This window comes from Acanthaster planci, linkage group LG02 (assembly GCF_054643075.1).
Source record: "Acanthaster planci isolate LZ-2023a linkage group LG02, COTS_SCS, whole genome shotgun sequence".
Taxonomy (NCBI): domain Eukaryota; kingdom Metazoa; phylum Echinodermata; class Asteroidea; order Valvatida; family Acanthasteridae; genus Acanthaster; species Acanthaster planci.
Window position 1 is genome coordinate 11,183,161 of NC_141778.1, and position 27,998 is coordinate 11,211,158.

The 27,998-nt window shown below is 41.2% G+C and overlaps 2 protein-coding genes across 10 annotated transcripts; one reads left to right on the forward strand and one right to left on the reverse strand.

The window, feature by feature from the left end:
* LOC110978266 (uncharacterized) lies at positions 1–14,864 on the forward strand. 7 transcript variants are annotated; one of them, XM_022233120.2, is made up of 10 exons: positions 1–184; positions 3,474–3,553; positions 3,738–3,790; positions 3,978–4,090; positions 4,191–4,342; positions 4,596–4,773; positions 5,490–5,602; positions 6,295–6,318; positions 9,080–9,166; positions 12,026–12,167. In XM_022233120.2, the coding sequence occupies exons 2-9, from the start codon at positions 3,475–3,477 to the stop codon at positions 9,118–9,120; spliced, it is 753 nt and encodes a 250-aa protein (XP_022088812.2). In that variant the 5' UTR covers positions 1–184; position 3,474; the 3' UTR covers positions 9,121–9,166; positions 12,026–12,167. The 7 variants fall into 7 exon arrangements, with proteins under 7 accessions (XP_022088812.2, XP_022088813.2, XP_086989079.1 ...); XM_022233121.2 differs by lacking the exon at positions 9,080–9,166 and adding an exon at positions 8,442–8,513 and having other exon boundaries at positions 12,026–12,165; XM_087132953.1 differs by lacking the exon at positions 12,026–12,167 and adding an exon at positions 8,442–8,513.
* Positions 14,399–25,618, reverse strand: LOC110978265 (solute carrier family 35 member F4-like). 3 transcript variants are annotated; one of them, XM_022233111.2, is made up of 8 exons: positions 25,320–25,618; positions 20,159–20,246; positions 19,393–19,699; positions 17,455–17,680; positions 17,065–17,190; positions 16,376–16,565; positions 16,160–16,249; positions 14,399–15,974 (listed from the first exon to the last, which is right to left on the reverse strand). In XM_022233111.2, the coding sequence occupies exons 2-8, from the start codon at positions 20,223–20,225 to the stop codon at positions 15,649–15,651; spliced, it is 1,332 nt and encodes a 443-aa protein (XP_022088803.2). In that variant the 5' UTR covers positions 20,226–20,246; positions 25,320–25,618; the 3' UTR covers positions 14,399–15,648. The 3 variants fall into 3 exon arrangements, with proteins under 3 accessions (XP_022088803.2, XP_022088801.2, XP_022088808.2); XM_022233109.2 differs by having other exon boundaries at positions 20,159–20,251; positions 25,320–25,617; XM_022233116.2 differs by lacking the exon at positions 20,159–20,246 and having other exon boundaries at positions 25,320–25,616.
* Between the last annotated feature and the right edge of the window lie 2,380 nt (positions 25,619–27,998).

Sequence of the window (27,998 nt, forward strand, 5' to 3'; positions counted from 1 at the left end):
GAAAAGCAAATAGCAACATACGTACGTATGGGCGTTGATGAAAAGGCATTTCCTTGCGTTGTCGATTTGAGCAGTAATTTCGTCTTTCTTTTCATTTTTTTGTCCATAAGACATAGAAGGAATTGTTACTTTTAGTTATAGAGAAATATCTGATCTAGCAATCGACTTGCAGATCACCACAAAGGTAGGATTTATCGGTGACTAAATTTTCAGCAGCCTGCTGAAATGTTGGCTATACACCACGCACTGCAGCAGACTAACGGTGCATGCATGCCATGATGGTCTAGAAATTTGTAGTAGCTGTAGGCAGGTAGGCCTTCATCAATCATGTAATCAGAGTAATTAAGGTGTGGTAGGCCTCCGCATCCAGACATGTCACTTGGTGTGAAAAAGGAGTCTTTCATAACGTCTTTATTCCTGCCTCCGTGCGTTATGTATGATGTACACCATTGTTTTACCTAGGACATGTAGGAAGTGACAGCATGATAAACGTGAACACTGAGGTGCGAGTGAGACCATCAATCATTGGTTCCTTCCTCCACGGACATGATGGACCATCTAACCACCATGGTCACCATGTTACATCCATGACAGTATAGTCACAAGGTCCCTTATTTCTGTACTTTCTGTGAAAACCAATCAGACTTGACAAAAGGCATGAAACTGAAAGGTGGTGAAATTAGGGATCTGGCGACTACAACTTGTATAGGTAGCCTAGCCGAACTTTGCAGAAATCTCACCTTTTGGTTGGTTTTGCTTATACCTCGAATAAGCCCATTCAAAATTTTTGGCACGTAGGAATTGTGGGGCTAAAATGTTGCATCCTGACTCCACTTTTCTCATCATATATCATCTCATTAAAAGCCAGTCATTACAGAAATGCTGGAAGGACACGAATTCTGGACTGAGAAACACTTACAGATGTTGTTGGGAAATACTTATTTAGGGGATTCTTTATTCACCTTTCATAGATATTCCAAAACTGCCCAGGCACACCATAGAACGTCTTTTACTTCTGAAGAATTCCAAACCAGAACGGCAATGCAGAAAAACTCTAAGGTGCGAACATCTGCATTGCTACACGTATGGCGCAGAACGGTTTGTTTGTCCCAAAACATGGTTCATCGAGGCCAGTTGGGCACGTGCGTGACTGAAATAACGAATTGGCTTATTGGCAACTCATTCAAAATGGACATTTGTCTCACTGACTTTTAATAAGGTTGGTTTTTCCAACATATTTGGAAGCATTACTGCGGCCCAGATTAATGCCTTTTCTACTTTTTTTGCAATAACTAGCCTTAATTGAAATAATACAGGTGTGAAGAAAAAAGGGCATCAGGATGCAGCATTGTTTTAGATCCTTAAAACCGTCCTCTTGCTGTAACCGTCAAAAATTCCTTCCACTTCCCTGTACAGTAAATAGACCTGTCACATGTCACTTGACTGATTTTGACTGATAGGAAAGCTGTGTTGAGAATGCATCTTTGCATAGGAGGGTTTTAATTAATTGGCACCGGAAGAGTCACTGCCCAACTAATACCTTAAACCTTGCCCTGTTGATCAGGAGTTCAACAGTTTAGAGCTCTTTCCAGTTGTGATCAACAATTTTAATATTGGAAAGAGAGTTTAAAACAAAACTAAAGGGTTTAAATCATTCGCATACTCAGTACATGTAGGTGCTTGCATATTGGGGATATTTATTTAATTCTAAAAATTGCGTAAAAGCATTCTCTGATAAATGTGGACTTCAGAGGCCCCTAATTAATATATAATGTATTACTACTCTGACATTCCCCCAAAATCATTTCCTTTAATAACAAATAAATCCTTACTAACTCTGCACTGATTTATTTAGTTTGTCATCATTTGTAATAATAAAGTCAAATAAAATTTCCTGGACAACCTCACAAAATTTTTTAAGTATATGTAGAATAAAGTCCAGGACCTTCCACTCTGATAGTGTCAGAAAGCCTGCTGTGAGACATGGGTTCCGCATACAATGTAGTTCCAATTCTGCTCCACATGAAGATACAAAAATATGTAATAGCAGTTGCGTCAATAACATTAACACTGTGCACCCGACTATGTTCAGTAACAGACTACATGTATTACAGTCGTGAATAATTTGCATCTGGAACCCGAATGTTTATTTGGTTGCCACCTTGAAGGATAAATGGCGTGTGTTGTGACAATATCATTTTCTCAGAAATGTCTTCATTATTTTATTATTTTGTGAGGTAATTTTCCACATTTAATGTACATTTGTACAGATAAAGATTCTGAACCAAAGCAATTGTTGTCACTCTTTGATTTGTCGTGAATATGTTTTCTATTGCATGGGTTGTGTTCACATTTTTGCAGTTTCATCTCCGGATATGATCATGAAAATCTCCTGTCGCATGTTGCTGTTGTTGTTTTGCTTTAAAGGCTCTTTCAGCCACTCATGTTATTTGTGCCAAGAGCTATACGTTTGTTATAAGAAGGTCCAGTTTTAGAGGCAGGAGGAAGCCGGGGTACCCAGAGAAAACCTGCGAGAGCGAGTGTGGACTGGAAACCAAGTGTACTGAAAGCCTGGGCGAAGCCAGGACTCGAACCCGGGCCTCATTGGTGCAAAGCGAGGAAAGAACCGCTACTCTAACCCACTCCCCCCCCCCCCCCCCGTCGCATCATGATGTCGTTGTACTTAAAGCCTGGGCGAAGCCAGGACTCGAACCCGGGCCTCATTGGTGCAAAGCGAGGAAAGAACCGCTACGCTAACCCACTCCCCCCCCTGTCGCATCATGATGTCGTTGTTTTTTTATCAAAAAACAATGTTCCTATTCTCTCCAGTGTCCCAGCTTTCTGTGTGGTTTCACACACATGCAGTGTCATTGTCTCCTACATGTACATATTTTGGGGTGATTTCTGATGGAAAAATTGTGTGAAAACTGTACCGGTTTTTAGAGGCTTTCAAAAATGGGAAAACAAAAATTCGCATGGATGGCCAAATTCAGCATGTTTCATGTCAGAATAAAGAGTATATTTTCTTCCACAAGATAATATCACATCGTCTCCAATCCAGTTAAACTAATTTCGATACCACCATTTTTACTGCAAAATAAAGATGGCGCAACCCACAAGACTTCCCGGTGATCGGCTCGTTACATGGTTCAAGATATTTCTTATATGCATCTTAAAACCAATGAACAACGTTGATAAGGGTCCTAAAGTGTATAGATCATGTGAAGCTGAATATTTGAACCACCAAAATGATGTTTGAAATTGTGAATTGGATACACATGTCAGAAAAAGATTGAATAAACGTAACTAGTTGTGCATAGTTACAGCTATAAATTTCAGTGGAGTCATTCTCACTGAATTCACTACCGTTGACTGAGTGTCAGGCTTGCTGAGTCAGGGTGCTAACATTGTTATTTATCCCTTTTCTGTTACCTTTCAAACTATTTACTGAATGTTCCTTCCGTCATTTTTAGGATGGATGTTCCCCAGTGGGTCAAGACCTTTATCTGTTTGGCTGTAGTTGTGGTGTCAGCTTCAGCAACTCAATCTGAAGGTAGGAGATAGGCTACTTAGTATAGTTTCTGTAAAAATATGTGATGGAAGTTTGGAGCGGGGTTTGATTTTTAGACCAATTTGACATTAATTTTGTGCCATATGTTTTATTTTGCAGTGCATTATTTAAAATATGGTGGTATTGATTATATAAAATTGTCTTTGTTCTACCTTAATTTCAACAGAAATTGAAGACAACAAAATATCGATTCGATTTGATAAAGTCAACCTGAAGCAGGTAATGGAGTAATTCATACTGGAAGTATTTCATAAAGGAAGTAATTTCTGGATTGATCTGAGATTGGGTTGTCTCTCTAATTTATGAGCTGTGTTATTTTCAAGCAGGCCATTGCTTTCATTTTGTTACATGTAAGCACAGTGTTACAGATTTCTTTCTAACTTTGTCTTCTTTCCTTTGTCTTCAGTGGAATGAGAATGAAAACGATCCTACCAACAAATTCCAACTGATTGTCGCCAGGAGCGTTTCTGACTACTGCTCGGGCTCTGACTGTTCACTGGGAGTAAACGGCTCATCCACGTAAGATTGAAAGTTTCCTCTAAGATCAGATTTTTAGAAGATTGAATGAATGTGGTGGGACTGTTATGAGTTTTGTTTTTTTTCATCTCGTTTCTTGCAGCACTCCATTTACTGTCAGTGACATCATGATTCTAGAGGGTTACCCGACTGATGAAAATGCCGACGTCCAGATTGTGTTCTATGTGTCCATCGCTAACCAACAGAAATCTGAGAGTGGTAACCAGTTCGCTCTGAAGAAATCAATCCTGGAAGGTCAGATATAATCAAAAATATAAACAAAAGTATCGATATATGGTATACCCCATAATTACAGCATTTCAAATACTTGTTACCAGCTTGGTTTTCCAGGGTACTGGAGGCCGGATTACCCACATTGCTGCTATTCCAAATTATGTCAAGCATGCCCATCAGGGGTGATGGTGGCCATGTGGTCTGATCCATGTGGTCTGATCCAAGCAGTTCTGAGCAGTAGTGAAAACTGTTTTCTGCACTGTTGTGTCTCTAGTAATTTTGAAGGCTCACTTGATGGACATCGCTAACGCTACCAGTTACAGTGTGGTTTTCATCGGGGATGAGCGTGTCGGTGCACCGTTGGACGGCACACTGAACACCATCATTATCCCCATTGCCATTGCTACACTGGTACTCCTCATCCTCATCACGTTGTGCCTTCACTTCAATGAGTGAGTACCAGTATAGCTTGAGTTGAAATATTTCCTTCACCTTATGTGTAATGGTGCATTTAGTTGCAAAGGGTCATAGCGGACACTTGGAGACACTTGGAGCCAGTCTCACTGAACAGTGCCACTGGTGAATGCTGTTGGGGCTGCAAGCTTAGACTTGAAAGCCGTTTGGCCTCAGGGACCCGAAGATCACAAGCACCCTACAGGGTCAGTAACACTAACAAAACAATGCACATTGATCAATCATCTTAAAGGATCTCTAACCCAAATCTCTGTTGAGGGTTAGGGTTAAACATATGAAGGTAGTTGGCCGATAAACCCCAGCTAGCTTAAAGGGTGGGGCGTCTACACTTGGTGAGCAGAGATCTTGACAACAACGGGCCTGTTTGTTGCACATGGATTTAGATCCCAATCGGTAATCAGTCGATCCACAGACACCAGAACCCACCTGATGGATGGAGCAAACCAGCGTTGGGATGACTGATTGAGATCTAGATCCGTGTGAAACTAGTAAGCCCCAAGTTCTAGATCTGTCCCAAAATTCTCTGGAAAGATAGAGGATTTGTGGTACTGAGAACGATTGAGCCAAGTGAGTTTATGCTATTTTCATGTCATTGGTGCATAGCAGAGATTCCTGTGTTAAATTTGGGTTCAAAAATTGCACTTTCGATATGCCCTCTAAGTTCTGATTATTGCCCATTCCTGTTGTTTGTTAGAAAACGACAAGAGAAGCAGAGGAAGGGATTGACCACCATCAAGCGGGGGGATATCCCTAGCAACGATGCTCACAGTGAGGGAATAGTCCTGACGTCAGTCAACAAGAACTCGGGTAAGGTCTTGCTGCTGAGCAGGCTGCAGGGTGGAAACAGTGGGTATAGCTAGGTTTCGTCGCAATGCGCACAACCATTCAGTGTGTTTGTATTGGCTTAGGAGGTACAGAGACAAATGTAGTATCCCGCTCTGTTCGTCACCAGCAATGAAATACTCATGGGTGGGGTTTATGAAATGCGTGTCGGGGCTGATGGCAACTTGACAAGCTCTAAGTCTGATTGGAGAAAATCTCAAATTCAAGCATTAGCATGGTGAATTTTCAGGCTTGAGAGAGTGGAATAACGGAGTGAAGTGGGAAAAGTAAGCTGTCATGTTGAAGAGTTGTCTCAGATTTTGCAAGGACTGAAATGTGCATGTACACGTAGTCACCCGTGTTTAAAAATTTGGGGTCAAGTAACTGAGGGTGTACCTCGCCAAATGATAGATACGTGTTGAACTGAAACCCGTTTTCTCCCCATTTTGTATTTGTGCCACTAAAAGCTAACTTTCACTGGCATGAGCTGGGCTTGTGTGTTTTCTGCCAACTGATAACAGTAGTGTGAACTACTTTGCTAAACTTGGCATATTCCTGGCTAATTTGAAGCGCCGCCTTGCTTGTTAGCATTTGTTTGTACCAAACAAGACATTGAAAGAAAGTAGACACTTTGGTGTAATAATTGTATTTCCTTCATTAATTCCTTTATTTTGCAGTCGTGCCGTCTGGTCCAAAAAGAAGTATGTACTTTTTTTTTACACAACAAGTGTTTGTGTCTACACCAGGATTTTCTGGTTCTGTTCAAGCCACATTCGTGTGCCTGCAAATGCATGTGCAGCTCATCATGTTTTGAGGTGTAGGGATAGCAAAACAAATGGTTGGAAAGAAATCGTCCGTTGAAAATGGCATAGTTCTTCAATATCAAATGTGTGTTGAGAGGCCACTGAAGTCCCCCCCCCATTCTGAGAGCCGACCACTCCCCCCTCCTCCACCATAATCCCAATGCCCATTAGATTTCACTATAATTAGAGCTCACAAGCCAACTGTATTCCCTCACTGGTTTGTGTACCTGTCATGATGTAATTGCCTGGGAAGTACCATTTCTGGCAAATACTGCTTCCCACTTGAACATGTATGCAGTCCTCAAAGTGCCCTCCACAAAACATGCCTAAACCAGTCCTGAGAAAATTCCTCCCACAACATATTTATCATGAGTAGTCGGTGTGTCTCCGTCAGTTTTGCATTACCAGTTGACTTTCTCTCTTTCACAAAAAAAGATGTCCCCCACCCCAAATTTGCACCCAGTTCAATGCATGAACAGACACAGAGAGAATTGTGAATTAGCACTGTATCTTTGTTCATGTACATGTTTAGGGTTGGACTTACATGGAGGTGTTTCATGTCTGAGGTGGAGGGCACGAAGGAAAAAGAATAGATACATGTATGATGCACACTGCAAATTAGGATAAAATACAAAAGTACAATCCATTCGAGACCAGTTGGTTTCAAGAAGCATTCTGCTAAGGTTTCCGTGGCAACTGTAGCATTTGTTTGAAAGAAGTGATAACTTCAGTATTGGTATCCTTATTCTACCAGCGGTAATGAAATTGTGATGAAGAATTTGTCTTTTGGAGGTGGTGGACACAGAGTTCATTCATTTTTTAGAGAGTTTTTATTTTTTTAATTCAAACAAAATGTAAACGTGATATGGTCTGGGGTGTTTTGTTGACAACTGTGGGTGTGGAAATCGACTAATTGGAATTGGATCAAATTGTTACCGATGATCCTCATGCATGCCACAAGATCACTCTCTGAAGGGGAAGAAACCAAACAGTGTTTTATGTAAATGTGAAGACTGAGGCACATCACAGGCTTGGGCTTGGTGTGTGTCGCTCTCGTTCTCCAACAGAGCCATGTTACCTTCCTAAATTGATTGGTCCTGTAGTAACATTTCCAAACCACCTTTCTGTGCAGCTGAAGTGTATGTTTGTTATCCATTGTGGTACAATCAAGTATACATTACTGTAGCCTCAATCACAGTGTACTTGAGAAGTCTTATAAACTTTTATTGTATGAATGGCATCACAGATCTCAAATACAGTGGTGTTCTTACGTACATGTTTGCTGATTGAAGTAGATCTCATCATGTTAGTCACTTTCTCTAAAGAGAACTTCTCAAAATGCCAGTCTCTATTTAGGAAGAACCCTAGCAGTGTTCCCCAGCCAGTTTTCTTGAAATCAACCAATTTGTTTACATGTTGCTCCGGGGCTCAAAAATGTTCCCCAAATACCCTCTTTTGGCCCTGAGAAAATGAGGTTTTCTGGTCTCGTGTGTGTTAGACTATTTGCATCAGTGAAATGCGACCCCAAAGTAGAGATCGTTGCTGCTCCTCCAAACTAATATATAAAGTGTCCTCTCTGTTTGCTTCAGCAAAGGTACCAAAATTCCTCGTCCAACAAATTGAGAAATGCTGATCAATATGAATATATGAGGTCACATGACCAGTGCCATAAGCAGAACAATATACACATATGTACATGTACATGTAGTTACAAGTCATTCAGTCCAGTGAACTACATCAAAGATGTGCCTTCACCATTACCTGTGCCTTGTACATGTAACTCATGACCCTAAGTTACAATTTTGCTTGCAATTGATTGGCTGCTATAGCAGGGCTCATCAATTTTTTGATTCAAGACACTGCTAGGGTTTGAAACACTGTCCATCAGATATTCCTGTCGCAGATGTGGTTACTTGTCCATTTCTCCTCACATGATTTTGTTGTGTTTTTCTTCTCATTTCTTTCCCAATCCTTGTACCCACCTTACATTTTCTCACTGGCTTCCGGTCAACAATCTTCAGATGATGAGGAGGACAACCCTCGAGCGTAGTACCTGAACTCCTCGTCAGCTTTTCTAATGTCTATAGTGCCAGGTATCCATGCATGTGATGACCCATCTCTCTCTCATGATACTAACAGGCAGCCGTCTCCATCCATGATGTCAGTGTAGGGCTAATGCAGCATGAGGTACACTTTCCAAGGAAGACAAGCTTAAGAAATCTGAACTGTTGCTGGCAGACAAATTTGTGTGAAACAGTTCAGCAATACGTCTTCAAGACTTTCTCATCCTCTTCCGTAGTTTCGAGCAAGTTCTTGGAACAAGTCCCCAAAATGTATAACTTATGCACGATGTAAATTTGCATTTGGTGGATTCAAATTGCTGAGTTAATGTTTTCTTGTTTGGAATTGTCTCAATCATTAGCCCTGCATAAGCCATCCTGCATCCAACAAGTCGTCATCTAACCTTATTTGTTTGTTTGATTTCCACCAAATTGCTTGTACATCTATCACCACCTCTTTTACATGTCAGTGGTCAGCCAGGAAGTGCTGGTCACTTTTTTATTTCTCACCTCATCCAAACTTGGCCCTGTGGTGGTTGTGGAGAGTACAACACTATATACACATATACTTGTACTGCCTGCTTTCTGTGGTGTTTCAGCTCAGGCACTGGCTGAGGTCGGAGAACCGGCTATAGTGTGATCCCTGTAATCCCAGGGGTCGTATCTAAGCACCTTAGATGATGGAAGTGAGTGCACGATAAATTGTTAAAACGAAAGAAAAGAATTAGCTATGCACGCTGTGTTTTGTTCCTTGTGTGATGGCATGATGTTGTTTTTGTGAAGTTTTGTTCTTCAGTCCGCTTGCTATCCGTTGCTATTTAGCTTTTGTACAATGTGGTTTTTGCCCAATTTCCTTTGATATCTTGTGTTTCTTGCCAATGCTTAATTATCATTAGCATCACAATGAAAGGGCTCCTAAAAACCCTCACCTTGCATTATTATCACTCGCTGTCAAGCATCAGCTAGAGGATAATTAACTGTAACTGCATATACCCTCTGCCAATTTTAATGGCAGGTTTGCAGAACTGAACGATGTACATGGGCTTGATATGACACTGCTGTTCTTTTTGAATTCCAAGAAATGCACATGATTTGCTGGCTGCTCTTATACCAAAACTTTTACACTGGATAAGGGTGCATGGAGAATTAATATGCCTTAGTTTCTGCAAACTTCAGCAAAGCGCTTGGCTGTGTGCGAAGCATCTCTGAATTGCATTTTTCTCCTCCTGACTCTAAGTACAGTGCTTTGATGTCACGTTTGGCAGTTGTAGGTGAGAGGTATTTTAACTCAAGCAACCATAACCTCCCCCCTCATCCACGGTCATATTGGCTAGCTTGGTTTTAAAGGCCTTATTGCTGTCTGAGACCCTGTCCAAGGTACCAGTATATATATGCATGTTGTCCTTTCATCGAGATGATATTGCAGAACCTTAGCACTTGACTCTTGTTACATGTGGCAGGTTTTGAAAAGTTGATAGAAGGGAAAAACACATACAAAAACGGCACAAAATTAAAACATGATCTTTTGTTGCTGTTCACTCTGATGTTAGGCTTTCTTTGAGCCTAGAAAATAGAATGCAGAAAATAGAACGCATTTGCACCTTTTAATCTTGACTGTAGTCAGAGAAGTGCTGGATGTGGACAGAGGGTTATTCTAGAAGTTGTGCCCTTGAGCAGGTGCATTTGATGAACGGCTTTATTTTTCATTTTGTTTTCCTGGTAAACATCCTTCAAATTCTGTTCTGCCAGTGGTTGTGTTTTGTCTCATACTATTCAGTTGGGTTGCACACTTAGCTATGCATGATGGGCGGTGTTCATTCACTGGAGCATATGAGAATGGTCTTTGGAATATTGGCATGAGATGGTATAATGGCACACTAATATTGCTTCATCAATTACTTGTTGAAGTGCTTTTTTTTGCATTGTTAATTGACTGGGTAGTAAGCAGGACCAGACATCAACAGTGGACACTCACAATTTAATCCAGGGGCACAAGTTAATTCAAATCCTGTTGAGTTTGCATCAAAAACTAAACATCTAATTCACCCATCCAGAGCACTTTGTGGGAACAGTACACGGCTTGGATGTTAATTGTGACTGTGCAAGAGAGAGTGACATTGAAGAGCCAGGATGCAGTTTTGAATACCCTTAATAAAAGTTGCACGTTTCACTTTGGGTGGAAAATCACAATATATCTTTCTAATGACTTCAGCACAGGGACCTAAAATTACAAACTAATATTTGTAACACCCACTTTTCCAAACCAAGGCACTTATGTGCCTCCCAAAAGTAACATGTCAAGTATGTAATTTGCTTGCACCTGTAGACTCTATGAGAATCTATACAAAGATATTGATTGGCAGAAAAAGCAAAACCAAAGTGATCTGTCTGCATGTCTAACAATGTAGTTTCAAACCTGAATATGCCATGTACATTTATACGATACAAATATATATTTTTCTTCAAAAAATTGGTCTGGGCTTTATTCTGTGGGTTTTTTTCAGTTGCCAGTCATGCATGTATTAATACATCGTCTCATCCGAGCTAATATTCCACGGTTGCCGGGGCGATTTCCATAGAAACGCTGTTTGTATTTGTACCTTTCCCTGTCCAGCCATCATAATATGCGACAATCTTCATTGCTTTGATTACACCTGTCATACCATGATGCTCACAAAGCGTAACGTCATGGCTGACCGCACACTGCCATGTACACAGCCTACAACCATGCTTTTTATGCTAATCAGCGTTGAATAACAATACGAGTAGACTTGTTGCCAGTATCCCCATGTCTCATGTCTTCCTTACATTTATGTTAATGATTCATGTCACAAGCACAAACTGATTTCCAGTTAATTATAACCGAACCGCTAACGTGGTTAGATTGATGATTGACTGCTCCTCCCTAGATTTTGTCCCGCTTTATATGGCTCCCTCTTTCTGACATATATTTTCTTCGTTATTATTTCTATTGTTATTATTATTTATGCGGCATAAAACAAAACCAAACAATACGAAACAAAAAAATGCAATACAGAACAGTAAAATACACAAACGATTAACCAATAGCACATGCCAGGAGTTCAAAAGGTTTACTGACAAACTGTGGCCTAGAGGCCTCCAACTCTGCTGTATACATGTATCTATATCATAAGTGCACTACTGGAGAAAAGAATCCTAGATTTTTGGCATTTTGTACACTCACTGCAAGGTAGACCTTAGGGAGTTGTATACTTGATTAAACATACTCCTAAATTCATGAGCTAACTCCACTTGGCTACCATCAGATTAAAGCTTTACTTTTGATGAAAGTTGCATTTTTAAATTATGATTAATTTCAAAATAACCTTTTTAAGTACAGTAATAAAAATGGTAAGGTTGATTTTTTTCATCTGTTGGGACTGTTACCAAAATGGAAACAAAACAAAAACCACCCCCCTTCCCTGCCGAAAAGCTCTCACTTTAACTGAGGTTTTTCAACCTGTCACACATGTTTGTTATGAGCAAGACTGAGGAGGTATACATTTTGTTTTCTACTGTGATAGGCAAGGAAAAGCGAAAAGGTTGTCGAGAACCGAGACGCAAGAAGAGAACAGGCAGCAGCAGAAATGGAAAGACTTGGGAAGATCTGGGATCAGCCATGACCACCCAGCATATAGATGTCCATCCTATCCCTCAAGTAAATGGAACAAACTCAATACCCGCCACCTCACACCCTCCAAATTGTCAAAGCATTGACGGTTTCCATTCAGTACTGAACAGCTACACCAGCTCCAACATGCAGCTTGAGTCTTGCAACACAGCCCCGGTAAGAACAAGGCGAGGCAAGATGGCTCGGTCGCGGCAAATCGACCCGCCGGCATACGTAACTTTAGACGGTGCAGCGGATTTCCTCGAGGACGCAGACACTGCGAGCCACTCCTCTAATCTAGGATGCATCAATCATGTCATTGATGCAGACAGTGGCTCCCAGAGCTCCCACATGAGGGCAGCAGACAGGGAATACCTTCTCAAGCCTGCTGGTCGGTTACCCCCACTGGACAAAGTTTAAAATAGCACATCATCTGCGATTAAAACTGTCGCTTTCATTGTGTGTGACCCGTCATGTATTGCTTTCAATCTCAAAGCTCTTGATATATTAAAAGAACAAAGAAAACTGAGTTTTAATCCATTTATGCTGCTGCTGCTATGTTAGTGATTTTTTAAAGAATTTTTTTACACTTTTTGAAATACTTCCTGAAGTAGGATTTCAGCATGGATATGTGCATGATATATTAAGGTATTAGTATGCAATAGTTACATGTACGTGGTGGTTGCAATATCTGTGAACTATACTCTATACAGTACTGAACACGTTGCCATTTGGTGGTGTTTTCAAGTTTTTAGGCTCCCTTGACATTTTTTGGTATTTTGTACATGTCTAAACTTGGGACATTCCTGTTCCATGATCTTGAACTTACCATTATGAATATGGCTCGTGGTTTTCGTGTGACAGGGTTTTATTCTTTTTTTGTAACCTCAGAAAATATGTGAAGACAATTTTACTCGCAGTGCGCCCCACAGAGTTTCAGTACTGCACAATCCATATTTAATACTGTAATGTTCAGTCACTTGACAGTACTTTGCTTTTTAGTAATTTGAACAAAGGACCGGGCATTATCCTTTAAAAGGTTTGAAAAAAAAGTATAAACAAGTTTCATCTAGCAATTCAGTCATTATTCTCTGTTAGTGTTTCCTTCTGCCTTTCATACGCTGGATTATTTTTGAGAACGTACGTGGGAAAAAATGTTCGAAATTACGTAAGCAGTTGCACATTATTATGTGTTTGCACTATTAAAAGAAAGTCCGCCTTTCAGAGCATTCTGACTTTCAGAAGTCAGATCAAGTGAGATGTGAACAGAACTTGACCTGGAAATTGTCTGCAGGTGTGTGCGTTTGTTTTCTGTCCTGCAGTGCGTCTGTCACTGTAATAACACAAGTGATTCACTTGAATTTGTAGATAAACCCTTGCATGCGCATCACATCCACTAAAACACTCCATTTTGGGAACTATTGTTTTGGAATTCTTGTAAAATTACAAGAGGAAACAACTATTTTTTGTGAACTCTTTCAAGGCATTTATGAAATCATAATTATACAGACCCTGAGCTTAAATTGAACTCACAGAATTGCCACAATTTGGAAGAAACGTTCTGTTAATTACTGCTAAAATAAGCATTAGTAGACAGATATCCATGAATCTTCTACAAGCATTATATGGTAGGGTTTCTTTTTTCACTTTCCCATTTGATCTGTCAAGCCTGTGAACAAATTGACAATCAATCATTGTCTTTAATTGGCCAGTATTTTGTTGTTTTTGGGTATGGTGGTACATATACCGAGAATGAGTGGGCTGTAAATGATGGGTACATGTACAGTGTATTAGCAAGGACAGAGAACAAACTGCAGGGTGGTTCGTACTTGGTGTGAAAGCATACAAGGAACTCGGAATGGTGGCATCAGATTGAATCCCTGAGCTGTGAATGTCTGCATTTTAGCTGCCACATATTTCACTGGCAATGCGCTGTGATATTGACATTGCTTTGGTTTGGTGCGTGCTTGAAATCTGAACCAACCTTGAACAGGAAACAGCTCTCTTCTTTGGTCGCATTTCTTAGAGCTGTTGACCTGGAAAAGGCTGCTTAGCAAGTTGACAAAATTTCTGCACCAAGCAAAAAATTCAGCAAGTAGTTGTGATTTTACAATGCTTGAATCCATGTTGGACCGCGGACTGTTTTTTTTTTTGCTCTGCCAATATTTTTAGGGACAGCATATAAACGGACTACTACGTTGCTTACATGTTCAAGTGAAACTTACATTTAGTCTCGTCAAAGCTATCTCATTCATTTCGTACATTTAACAGGCACCAAGTTAAACAGTTTCAAGTTTCTAGTATCTATGATGATTTTGTATATTTATTTCTTTTTAATACCAAGGTTTCAAGGAATAGTGTACATGTATTTGCTGTGTATAAATGAAGGTGAGTTATTTTACGGTTTCAAAGAAATATTTGGAATGTATTTAGAGAGACTTGTTTGTCAGTAAAAAGCGGTGAACTGATTCAATAGTTATTTCCATTTTCAAACCTTCTGATACACAATAATCTGATTTGCAAAATGTGTTACTATTAAACCTCTTTAGTTCTTACATTCTAGTCAGACTAATAATTATTGATGCATGTACTGAACTGATCCAAAGTTCACATCTCGTGTTGGTTTGTTACTAACTGGAGATCTTTCAGATAAACCTCTTAAGTTCTGGCCATGGTGTTTATACTCACTTCTTATTCTCATACAATGCGTGTTGCATTTATCTGTTTCTAAATAAAAGAGTGGAAAATTGAAATGTTAGCACCAAGTTGTTTTGTGAGATTCAACTGTGTAAAGCCTCACTTATGACAGAAAACTTAGAAAAGAAGTAAAAATTTCACCAGAATACAAAATCTTCGGTTTTAAAACTTGCAAACTTTTGAACATATAAATCTTGTATCATAAACTTCACTGTGGCTCGGAAGAGGCTTGGATTCAATTGTTTGCACATAAATGGTTACTCAAAGAACAAGTGACCAAAATATTCGGATAGGGCAATCGTTCTCGAGATGGCAGTATATGTATTGAGGTAATCAATTCCTGACATTCATGCTTTCTCAAAAACACTCCTCCTTCAGTGTATTAAGTTTGTTCAAACAAACCTGACAAAAAACTTCTGCCTTTTTGTATGGATTTGACACAGTCCACGACTTATTTACAATTCTCCAAATATCAACAGCGGAACAAACTTTATACAAATTGTGAATTGTGCTATCAATTTGCAAAATTTGCTCTGTTGAATTGAAGATGTAGATTCACTATGCTTGCACCGTGATTTGGCCCAAGTTTCGGAAAGCAAAATATTGTTTCAAATTTCGTAAAGTAAAGTTTACACTGTCCACCGGAAAAATACCAGAATGCAATCTGAAAGTAACAAAATACATCACTTTGACAGAAAACTTCCCGAAATACACTTCAGCTGGCATAGTTCTCTTAACATGGCACACAAGTAGAAGAGTAGACTACAAAATTCCCCAACTACAAATAAATAGAATGACACTGAAAAAACTGTCAAAGTTTTCCGAGGGGAAGATCCAAATCTAACCCACATTTACTTCAGGTGATATTGTTGCGCAATGAATGTCTTTCTCTTCCTCAGTCTGTTCCAGTCCTGGCCAAGTTTCTCCTTTGTGTTGCCACTCCCTCTCACCAATGTCCTTTTGCCCCGCCCCCTCCCCCTCCCCAGGCTCTCCTGTTTCCTGGTCTAATGTCTGCCTCTCGCAGGGACACTTTCCCTCCTCCCAGCATGCAACCTTCCGCTGGATAGATTCCGGCACCAGCATGACCAGGAATCCTGCCACGATTAGTGCCCCACCAAAAATCTTCAGCGCCCCGAACGTTGCACCTCTGACCAGCCAATCAACAACTGTAAGGTGAATCAAGACCACGTTTCTCTTGATTATAGAGGTACATGTACCAACCAGAGACTTCAAGAACAAGAATCCAAGAATTACAGACTGCTAAGTTAACTGGATTATGCAAAACGATCCATCAATTTTAAGATTGGTCACTTCTGGCCATGCATTGTGTACTGGATAGTGTTCCACTTACCTCCATTCAGAGGAATCCCTACAACAGTTCCCAAGGCGATGAAAAGGGGAAAAGTGATAGCTATGCCAAAGTTGACTAGGAAGTTAAACACTGCGAAAACAAAAGAATTGAAGAGGAAGTCTGAAAAAAATATAGACGGAACAAATCAGTCTTTCAATTTCTGATGCAATATCCCAGACCATGAAGCCCTCAAGTCTGGAACCTGAACTACTTTACCTAAGGTCAGTGCAGCACCCCCACACAAGAAGGTCACAGGCAGGTTCCCCCAGTCCAGCGTCTCAACGTTTGTCAGGTACAGGATGAGCATGATTGGCCAAAAGAAGACAAGATTGAAGAGGCCCAAGAGGGACAAAAAGAGAGAGACTTGACCGAAAGAGGCGTTGCCCACACACCTGAAAAACAGCACCTGCAAGGATGGACAGGAAAATAAGGAAATCAGTGATGAAAGGAAACATCTTTAAAATCAATGCTTTGGGACATAGTGCAGTCATTTTTACGAAAATATTCTGTTTTCCATGACGTACCAATCAGCAAAATTTCTCACTTTAAACAAATTTTTCACCGGTTGTCCTCATGTCTATTTGCTCACATTTACAAATGTTTGTGAGTTGTCATTGTATAATCTTACAATTAGAGGGGATTACAGATTAATATTCTCCTTCCAGACAATTTTTGTGCGCCTGGAAGTTATGTGCATAAAATAGTGTGCTTCTCCATATCCAATAGCCTGCACTATATACAGGCCCCATTGATTATCACTATGACAGCACTGCCCGTGACTACATGTGCGTGTACCTACAAGAGGGTACCTACAGGAAATACAGGTGCCCGGTATGGACCACACAGAAAAGGAGTGGTGGGTTTTGGGGGCGGGGATAAAGGAGAGGGCCTGATGTTAGCTTTACCTTGTAAAGAGCAGCACCAACGGACGCTCCAAGAGCTAGCACTACTCCCTCTGCGCGGCTACCTCTGAACCCGTCAGCGTAACACACTAGGACAGTGCCAAGGATGGACAGGACGACAGAAAAACTCTGCGTGGGGAACAAATTGAATTGGAGCAAGTCCACCTGTCAACCTTGGCCTGTTCACTGTGAATATTATTTTTTGTTTGGTTAGGGCGAGGGAGTTTGGGGGGGATTCCACAGACAAGTGAAGCAACTTCCACAGCCACACTGATGCTACATTATCCCTGAGCAATCTCGGAAGAGATTCACTGAAACTGCATCACAGTAAGATTAGACCCCGTCACAAAACCTAACAATACCACATCCAAGTGTCCGGGAAATAAATCTTACCCTAGCCGGGATGAGAATGAATTTCTCCTTCAGCCAAATCCAGGAGCAGATGTAGACAAATGCTGTGTTTGTCGCAAAGAGCGCGGTGACATCTGTCACCGTGATAATACCCACAGCTCGGATGTACACATAATTGGTGACCATCCAGCACAGGCAGAATGGACCGATGTACTTAAAGTACGTCAGTACCGTCAGACCGTTAGGTCCAAAGATCTTCTGGTCCTCCCTGGGGGTGAGGAAGACATACATTTGAAGCTCGTTACTAAAAGCACTGTTAATAAATGATTATGCTTGTACTGAGATTTTTAGGTCCCAATCCTTTGTCCTACATTGTTTCAATTCCTGATAATACAGGGTTCCTGTTTCAACAAGGTATTTTGCCAAATCCGAAGGACCTCTTATTGTGTCAAATTTTAGACAGACCATGTTAGAGGCCGCAGCACAGAATAGAGACCTTGTGTTAGAGGCCGCAGCACAGAATAGAGACCTTGTGTTAGAGGCCGCAGCACAGAATAGAGACCTTGTGTTAGAGACCGCAGCACAGAATAGAGACCTTGCGTTAGAGGCCGCAGCACAGAATAGAGACCTTGTGTTAGAGACCGCAGCACAGAATAGAGACCTTGTGTTAGAGACCGCAGCACAGAATAGAGACCTTGTGTTAGAGACCACAGCACAGAATAGAGACCTTGTGTTAGAGACCGCAGCACAGAATAGAGACCTTTTGTTAGAGACCGCAGCACAGAATAGAGACCTTGTGTTAGAGACCGCAGCACAGAATAGAGACCTTGTGTTAGAGACCGCAGCACAGAATAGAGACCTTGTGTTAGAGACCTTGTGTTAGAGGCCGCAGCACAGAATAGAGACCTTGTGTTAGAGGCCGCAGCACAGAATAGAGACCTTGTGTTAGAGACCGCAGCACAGAATAGAGACCTTGTGTTAGAGACCGCAGCACAGAATAGAGACCTTGTGTTAGAGACCGCAGCACAGAATAGAGACCTTGTGTTAGAGACCGCAGCACAGAATAGAGACCTTGTGTTAGAGGCCGCAGCACAGAATAGAGACCTTGTGTTAGAGGCCGCAGCACAGAATAGAGACCTTGTGTTAGAGGCCGCAGCACAGAATAGAGACCTTGTGTTAGAGACCGCAGCACAGAATAGAGACCTTGTGTTAGAGACCGCAGCACAGAATAGAGACCTTGTGTTAGAGGCCGCAGCACAGAATAGAGACCTTGTGTTAGAGGCTGCAGCACAGAATAGAGACCTTGTGTTAGAGACCGCAGCACAGAATAGAGACCTTGTGTTAGAGGCTGCAGCACAGAATAGAGACCTTGCGTTAGAGACCGCAGCACAGAATAGAGACCTTGTGTTAGAGACCGCAGCACAGAATAGAGACCTTGTGTTCCATTTGCAAAATTACAGTCTACCTTCCCATTAAGGCCAAAGTGAAAGATCTGTTTTCAAGAGAGTCAATTTTCTCTTAGTTAATCCTCACCTTCTTGTTGCTAGAATATCTTAGGTTACAATGTATGTGGTTTTTTCAAAACATGAAATTTAAGGACAAGGGCCTTTTAGCACCACACAGTGCCACAGGTAGAAAGGTCACAGTGATGTTCACCTCACTAATTATTCGCACAGCTTTCTATATACCAGGCAAGATATGGGACGGAGGGGTACCCCCCTTACCTGTCCAATCCCTATACACACTCTAGACTATTGTTACCTAACACATCCCCCCTAGAAGTCTGTAAAGAATTCCTGAGATTCCGATCAAACAATGACCAACACAAAGGCGGGGGGTTCTCTCCGTCCCATATCTTGCTTCAAATGGCTTCCTACTTCAAATGTTGTAGTTCTGAAGGATTAACCCTAACACTCCTCAGTCCTCCAACAGGTGAAGGATTGAGGAGTGTTAGGGTTAACACTGTTTCCACAGTCTCACCTGAATAGCACACGCAGTCCACCTTTCCTCTTCTCCTTGAGACACACCCATGCCCCAGTCACATACACCGGGTAACAGATGACGTTCCAAATAGTACTGAACCAGATCACGAAGAAGGGTGCATTGAAAGTTGCGGAGTAGGTGCTCTTAGTGAACTGCATCGCACTGACCCAGGACAGTGCAATGCCAATGACAAGTACCAAGCCATGGAGGATTTTTCGTACTTTTTCTGTCAAGCACTTCCTCTCACCGTCTTTCGTTTCCTTTGGGTGGAGGGTGATCTCAACTTTTCCATTTTCAAGTCGTGCTGAAAGATGTTTGTGAGTGAGTCAGATTATTTGGGGAATGGATGGTGACTGTAAAAATTTACATACATGTATACAAGTATATTCCCAGCTACAAATTAAAATCAGTATCTCACCAGATCCTAGCCTTAATGTATGTGTAATATTGCTACTACCAAGAAGAACTACCATAGAAGCACTATTATCGTCACTACAATCACCAACATTATCACCACAGTAGAACGATGACAAGGCATCCTCATTACACTGTACATCACTTCTACTTTGCCTTTCACCATCACTATCAAACCCATCACCATCTCTAACATCCACTGCCCATGCAATCGTATCAGAAAATTCATATCACAACTATCATCAGTCACCACCATCAGTCAATACCACCCTCAGTCAATATCACGTCAACCCATCTTCTTCCTGCTGCTCACCACAATCACCCCCACTCCACCCTAGCCCGAGCTTACCATGACTATGTTGACTCTCAACCACTTCCACCTCCACTTGATCCTCAATAGCAGTATATTCCATCATTCAGAAAGTTCCTACATGTACCTGTACTATCACAACAAAGTAATTAAATCAAATTAAAAGTCTTGCCCCCTTTTCTTCTTTTTGGGGGGTGGGGAGGAGAGCTGAATTAATCCATACTGCTTTGCCGACTTGCTGTGGGCATGGTGGGCCAACAACAAACGTGAAAAATCCACTTTAATAGTGTTTCGTTACAACACCATGGTTACGATAATCTTTCTCTTGGATGCCTCAAGAAATTTCCAGGTGGAAAAAAAAACAGGTTGGAATAACGGACATTTTTGCAGGTCCAAGTCAACTCGAGTCACAAGTCTAGTAAAGTCAAAATCACAAGTACGTGTGATTTGGTCAATCATAAGTCAAGTCACAAGTCTTTTAGTCACAAGTCAAGTCATGTTATACAGGTACATGTACATGTATGTCATTTGGCCAAAACACAAGTCTAGTCACAAGTCTTCTAGTATCAAGTTAAGTCAAGTCATGCAATACATGTAGGTCATTTGGCCAAAACACAAGTCAGGTCACAGGTCTTTTAGTCACAAGTCAAGTCATGCCATACATGAACATGTAGGTCATTTGGCCAAAACACAAGTCAGGTCACAGGTCTTTTAGTCACAAGTCAAGTCATGCCATACATGAACATGTAGGTCATTTGGCCAAAACACAAGTCAGGTCACAGGTGTTTTAATCACAAGTCAAGTCATGCCATACACTGTACATTATTTGGTCCAAACACAAGGCAAGTCACAAGTCTCTTTTGTCCAAGTACATGTAGAAGTCCAGTTGAACATTATTTTGTGCAGACATAACAAGCAGATGGGGCTAGGCATCAACTTACATTGTAAGATATTTCCAAAGTTGCTTACACCTTTTTTTCCTGCCATTCTGTACCACATCGTATTGTAAGCATACATTAAAGGGGGTCAGTTCCAAAGAGTTGTTGAACTTAAAGGATCTTATAGCAAAAAGGGTATCCTAACCAAGATGTCAGGTGACAAACATGTTTATTGCAGGTTTTGGACCACTGAATTTGGCACACTTGCTTAGTATAATTAAACATTTTCGTTCAATGTAAGGCAGACAAGGCAGTGTCTTCTGTGGGGGAAAGTCGAAATCAAGTCACCAGTCAAAACCGGTAGTTCTCTGTACAAGTGAAGTCACAAGTCAAAGAAAAATAGCGATTTGAGTCCAACTCAAGTCCAAGTCACATGACTCAAGTCAACAACTCTGTATGATATAATTTTCAAGAGTGAGCGTGAGGCCTAACGGTAGTCTTAGGCGTAGCCATGGAACTACATGTATCTTATTTCCAGATATTGTAAGGCACAACCCTACTGTAATTAAATCTTGGCTCCTGTGCAAAGTTATTGTACTTCATCCAGCATGTCCAGAGCTGATTTGCCTTTCAATGAATCCATTCGTGGGATAATCAACTCAGGAGGAAGTTTGATCAATTTTCGCAAGAGTCAGGTTTGTGCATAACATAATGAGTCCATTGAGACGATATACAGAGGTCGGCCATGAACCTGACGCATGTGCAGTGTAATGAGTACGAAGTACGCGTTATGCTTTGATCATACATGTACATGTAGTCATGGGAAGAATAAGAGGAAGTTTTTCCTTGCAGTGGTTTAGTACCTCTCCGAAGGTGAAAACAAGTCCTAAAAAGTCAAATTTAGCAGTGAAAATATTGACGCATTTACTTCGAAAACACATAGGCAAGAATATTTCAGACCAGTCTCATATGGTTTGTGCCCAGGGTGTCACGTGATGTTAATCGTGTATATGAACTCTTGCATAATGTCTTGCAAAAAGGTCTGATTTTTTTTAATGTTCTGTCACATCTTGAAAGGAAAGAGTTTCATATATGGACGCTGTCAATATGAACTCATAAAAAATACATGTAGCTGGGCTGTATAAAAGCGTTCGCTGAGTAGGCCTTTTGACTTGCAGTTCTTTAAGACCATGTGAATGAACATTCCGGATTTCCGTCCACCGCCCACATACCACTGCACTGCTGAAATGGCCGCCAACAAATTTCACTATTGCAAAAAATTTCATTACAGTATCACAGAAAAATCATTGTTTTTCCCACTGGAAATGGGAAAAGAATGGCCGCAAAGTAATCATGAGTTGGTAAATCTGACATACACTGTAAGCATCGCATGCATAAAAATTAATCACAGTGAGATGCAAGATGGCCTAAGGTTGAGAGCTAGTCTACTAACACTGACTAGTGCACTTCAAGAATAGTTCCCTTTGGTTTTGATTGGACAGAGGCAGATCTACAGGGGGGGGCTGCAACCTCCCCCCCTCCCCCCGTTCAGATCGATGTGAAGTTACATGTAGTTCCTCGTTCCACATTCATTGTTGAAGGAGTAACCATTTGATATCCCAACATTGAATAAGTAACCGTTTGACATTCACAATGCACACCGCTAAAAGTGATGGAGTATAAAAGGGAATAAACACCCCGCCACCCTGCACATCCATTCACCTGTTTACATGGACCCAATTTACATTGTACATGTATGCGAAATTTCACAATGATGCATACACAAACAACTCTCCCACAAAGGGAACGAAGGGCAACAGCTTTTTCGGGGTCAAACAAGCCCTGAAATGTTGGCAATGCTTTTTTACGGCAGGGACTTGTAATTATTAAAAGAAAAATCTTGCCATTTTATCAAAACTACAGTACACGTATTTCAGTTAATCAAATAATATAGATCTATTCCACACCCCAGCTCTAAACTTTTTTTTTCAAAGTGCTTTGCTACACTTTAGTGACCCCTTTGCCACCATTTCAACCAGAGCAAAGTTTTTTCCACGGTCCAAACGGCTATGACAAAAGTCTTGTCAGTGGGGTTCTTTGCTTGCAAACCAGAGTGGGAAAGTGAATGCATCACACCATAATTTTCTGAAATGGAAATAAAATACCCAAACCCCGTGCACTGCCTGAAGATTAAAATGAATCTGATGCCATTGTTCTACTCAATCATGTCAATCAGCGACGACTCCTTGCAGCCTTGGGGCATGGGGTTTTTTGAAGGTCAAACATGCCCTAAAATGTAGTTGGCACAGTTTGTTTTTTGTCCCTTTCGCACTCCATCTCTTTAAGGGACGTGCATCCTGAATGTCAAATGATTATTTCTTCAACATTGAATATCAGTTACTTGTTCAACATTGAATGTCAAACGCCAAACGAGGAATAAATAATTACACGTAGCTTCACACCAGTCCCATCTATCCATCTATAGTTAAACAATTACATCCATTTCTGGTAGATTCCCTTAGCAGGGCATCCCTTCAGTACACCCATCAACTCCCCGTTTCCTGAAAGCTAGATCCGTCCCTGCTACTTCCAGAACTGTATAGGTGTATACAAATCTCATAGATAGCCATGTACAAACTTGCATTGCACATTTTGACTGTTTTGATTGTGCCAACTTACTCTGTCATTGGTGCAATTTGTGCAACAAATTTCCATGCCTTCTTCATAAAGTTAGATGTTTGACCAATCACAAGCTCCCATCTTTTCCTTCTTGCTCTCCTGTCACCCACTGATGAAAGCAACACTGTGACTGGCCCAATCGGCTTCCATTCCAATGACCAATCATAGCTACGCTATAATTTTGATGGGGTCAGGAAAACAAGTAGGAAAAAAGAAGCCGTGTTGTGATTGGTCAAGCTATCATGTAGCTGACAGTGATTGAGAGTACACGCTGCCGATTTTCTGAAGTGTGGATGGGCAAAATATTCAAGAACTTCACCATCCTGGAGAGGTTTTCTGGTGGTCGGAGGTTGTTCTATTTATTGCACTAACGTCTGGGCAAAGGGGCAACTCTCCATTCACTCTGTACAGGGATTTGCATGTTTTCCCCCTTTTTTGCTGACATCTAATCTGGTGCCCAAGTTTTGGAAGAGCCCATTGGTACATATAGTATCTTATCGCTCAGTCTGTGTATTAGATACATGTATGTCTTGACATGGAGCCGTCGAGACAATGAGGGATCAAGTGACATAATGTTCAACGACCTTAATATTTTAAAGATGGCGACTGTGAGAGCAAGCCCATGAGATTGAATGGGTGAAGGCAAAAAGACTGGAAAATACCAGAACAACGTGAGTGAAATCATTCAATAAATGGCGCTAAGAAAGCGGAGAGGGTAAGGATTATCTTTGTGTGCGAAAAAAATCGTGGGCGCGCCGAAAATGTTCAGTACGGCTGAGTACGCCGACACAAAATTGCGTAAACGGATATGTGGCTAAGGATGGATTGGGAGTGAGGGTCCGTGCCTTACTAGTGCGGCTAACTACATGTAGGCTACACACTAGGCCTAGGCCATCATGTCGACCTAGGCCAAGTGCAGAAAAGGCCAAGAATGAGGGGGCATTAACCCTAACCGCGAAGCATATTGTTTGGCTTAAACTACACAGTACTACAAAATATTCAGTAGTAGTCTGAGCCTGAAGTACATGTACCTAGCGCTACAGATTACTACTTCTGGCTAGGTAAAGGTTACTTCCATTGTTACTTACAGAGAACAATGAATTATAAAGCTACATGTATGCATTCATAGTGCCACAGCACTGTCTGGTACATTGTCTTTTCTATTTCATCGTATGGAGTACAATAAGGTCACGTCCACTTACAAGCGACAGGCAGGACTGAATACTACATTTTACTACAACTAGTAACTTGTATTACTAGGCCTAAGTATGTAGGGTTAGGCCTACGGTTAAACTAAATCTGTCCTAGTGTTAATGAACTATTATAAAGCTACATGTATGCATTCATAGTGCCACAGCACTGTCTGGTACATTGTCTTTTCTATTTCATCGTATGGAGTACAATAAGGTCACGTCCACTTACAAGCGACAGGCAGGACTGAATACTACATTTTACTACAACTAGTAACTTGTATTACTAGGCCTAAGTATGTAGGGTTAGGCCTACGGTTAAACTAAATCTTTCCTAGTGTTAATGAACTATGCCCACAGTCTGTTCTTTACAAGAAATTCCCCCCCAAAAAGGAAACGTTTATCACGCCAAAGCTACATATAGGCCTACCAGTACCAGCATTTTGTACTCACCTTCACTATTCAGACGGACAGTCACCAAAATTTAATCACACGATCACTGACGATTGCATTATAGTACTAGGCCAATAGCTCAATCACTCACAATGCCGGCAGCGTGACTTTGGTATGGTACCTGTTCTCGTACAACGAATGAAAGCAGGCTAGCTTGACAGGACTGGTGGTAAAAAAGACTAGTCATTTCTTGCCTCTTGATGGCGCTATTTACATTTTAAGGTTCCACTCGTTGATGGTTGCACTACACCAAAAATACTCGCCCATAGAAAACTGCAAAATGGGACTGAAATAGCGACGCCTGTTGACTCTCGTGAAGAGCTTGGCCTCTGTTTTTTTCACTGGAAATTCTAGATTATGGCCAGAAGATCACTTTTAGTTTCAATTTCATGAACGAATTCGCCTTTGAACGAAGATACCCCAAAAATAGCAGTAAAACTAAGCACTCATTTCTGAATGTAGCCGCCCACCTCTATTTAAAAAAGGCCCGCAATTTGGGGCTTTTTGTGAAAGAAATAGGCCTAACCCGAACTTGAAAATGTCAGTCCCAAGTTCAGGATTTATAGAAATATTTCTAAGATCCCTCCTGATTATATGGCATGTCTTATTGTAAAAATGCCGTGGGATCAAAAAATATAAATGAACTCGCTCTCAGAAATACAACCATTTGGTGGAATGCACCCTTAAGAGGCACGGCTCTGTAGTATCACCTGGAGGGGTGGTTTCGTAGTGAAGATCGAATAGCTCAAAAAGGACAAAATCTATCCAAAATAGAGAAACCGTGTTCAAAAATTGAATACACTCTCTTGTTTTTATAAACAAGGATAAAATAGTTTGGTACGTTGCCACTGAATGCAGCAGTATTTTTGTGCGAAATGACAATCTTATTCAGTAAACAAAAGGGAAAATTGAACATCTACAAAAACTGCGGGACACAGGGCAGAAAAACCACCAGAAAGAGGATGACAGACGGAACTTTTCCGTTTCCCCTTCGTCGGGCCGGGGGGATGGGGGCTTGAAAAAGAAATGGGGGAATTTCTGGCCCTTTTCCAGTTATTATAGGACAGAATAGTCAATAAGCCCCTCCGAAGAGACACAGTGTGCATATTTCTGATACTTTTTGTAATATTTACTGTTTTGACAACTTCCGTCCACAGAACATAAAAAGCACTTAAAAAGGACAGGGCGTCCCCTTTTGGTCTGTTTCCATGGGCGCCACCATCTTGTCTTTACAGGTTGCGCACACAGTAGAGATCTGTTGTCGCGCACGGCATCAAATAACGCCGCCTGTTGACTCTCGGGACGAGGTTGGCCCCCGGTTTTTCACTGGAAATTCAAGATTATGGCCAGAAATTCACCGTTCGTTTCAATTTTATCGGGGTTAGTCACGCGATTTGTTTTATTTGCCTTTCCCCGAAGAAATTGGAAGAAATTGTTTATCATGTAAATATACTTTGTAGCATAGGATACATGTTTTACTTAATTAAATCTATATAATAATCCAGTAAGTTCGGAGAGCCTCTCGACACTTCTTTTAGGCAATCCAGCGGGAGCTAGGTGGATATTGTGTGCTGTTTTGTTCCTCTGTGCTGTTTGCATTGTATCTACTATGATGTAATATTCTTGGCTGCAATTTGTATACATCCCAGAAAATGAAATAAATGAAATGTAAAGTGAAACGGAATGAAATTATGCACGCAGAGGGCACCTGTACGCTTCAAGAAGACGCTGCCGGTCTTTATGTCATGAGTAAGGTTGCAGTTTGCTAATAATGAGTGATTGCACAGGGGGATAAATGGAGCGGTGGACGGTCACAGGAGGATACTGTGTTTGAATGGTTTTTCGACACTCAAAAGCTGATTCTGGAATTTATTTGTACGAGAAAGAGGCAGCATTTTGGTTTGCGTACACTATGGCTTGAACCCCCTCTCTGTATGCATGGTGTACGCAACGTCACCAATCTGTGTACGTACTTTATAGACGGCACCTTTATGGCGGTTTAATGAACGTTTCTCAAAACGCGGCTAATTCGTTCCTTGGGCTTGAATTCGAGAGTTAAAATCTAGTTTGGACGTTAACTGATCGATTCAAATAGACTCTAAAACTAACTGTTGTCCCTTGAGTAGGATATTTTGCTGTTCCACGCTGTCAGAGAAAAATGAAGCTTTTCTAAATTGGATGACCTATATAATTAGGCCTAACTCGAGGGAACTAGATTCAAGAGGGCCTTACTCAAGAAGCCGAAAGTTGGAGTAATTCTGACCCATCAAATTTAAGTGCAGACCAATACAAATCACAATTTTTAATGCGGTGCGAAAGGAATGGTCACCGATCAAGCACCAAGTGCAAGGGGCCTATTTGACTGTTTTCTCTATTATCCTGATTATTGTGGAATTAGTAAGCTACATTATCAATTATGGTTCTCTGTCATTCCCCAAACAACAGAAAAAATCGACTTGGTTTTTTTGTATGCACTTGGCACTGACCAATAAAAAATCGGTGGACTTGCACAAGTTCACGAGTGACGTCACTGCATCCCCCTTATTCACCGATCCTGCCACCTCGATAGAGACCCTTACTGATCAGTACAATCGCGTACTCAGTCAGTTAATAGACATCCATGCACCTTTGAAGACTCGTCAAATTGTTGACCGACCTGCTGTTCCCTGGTACAAGGAG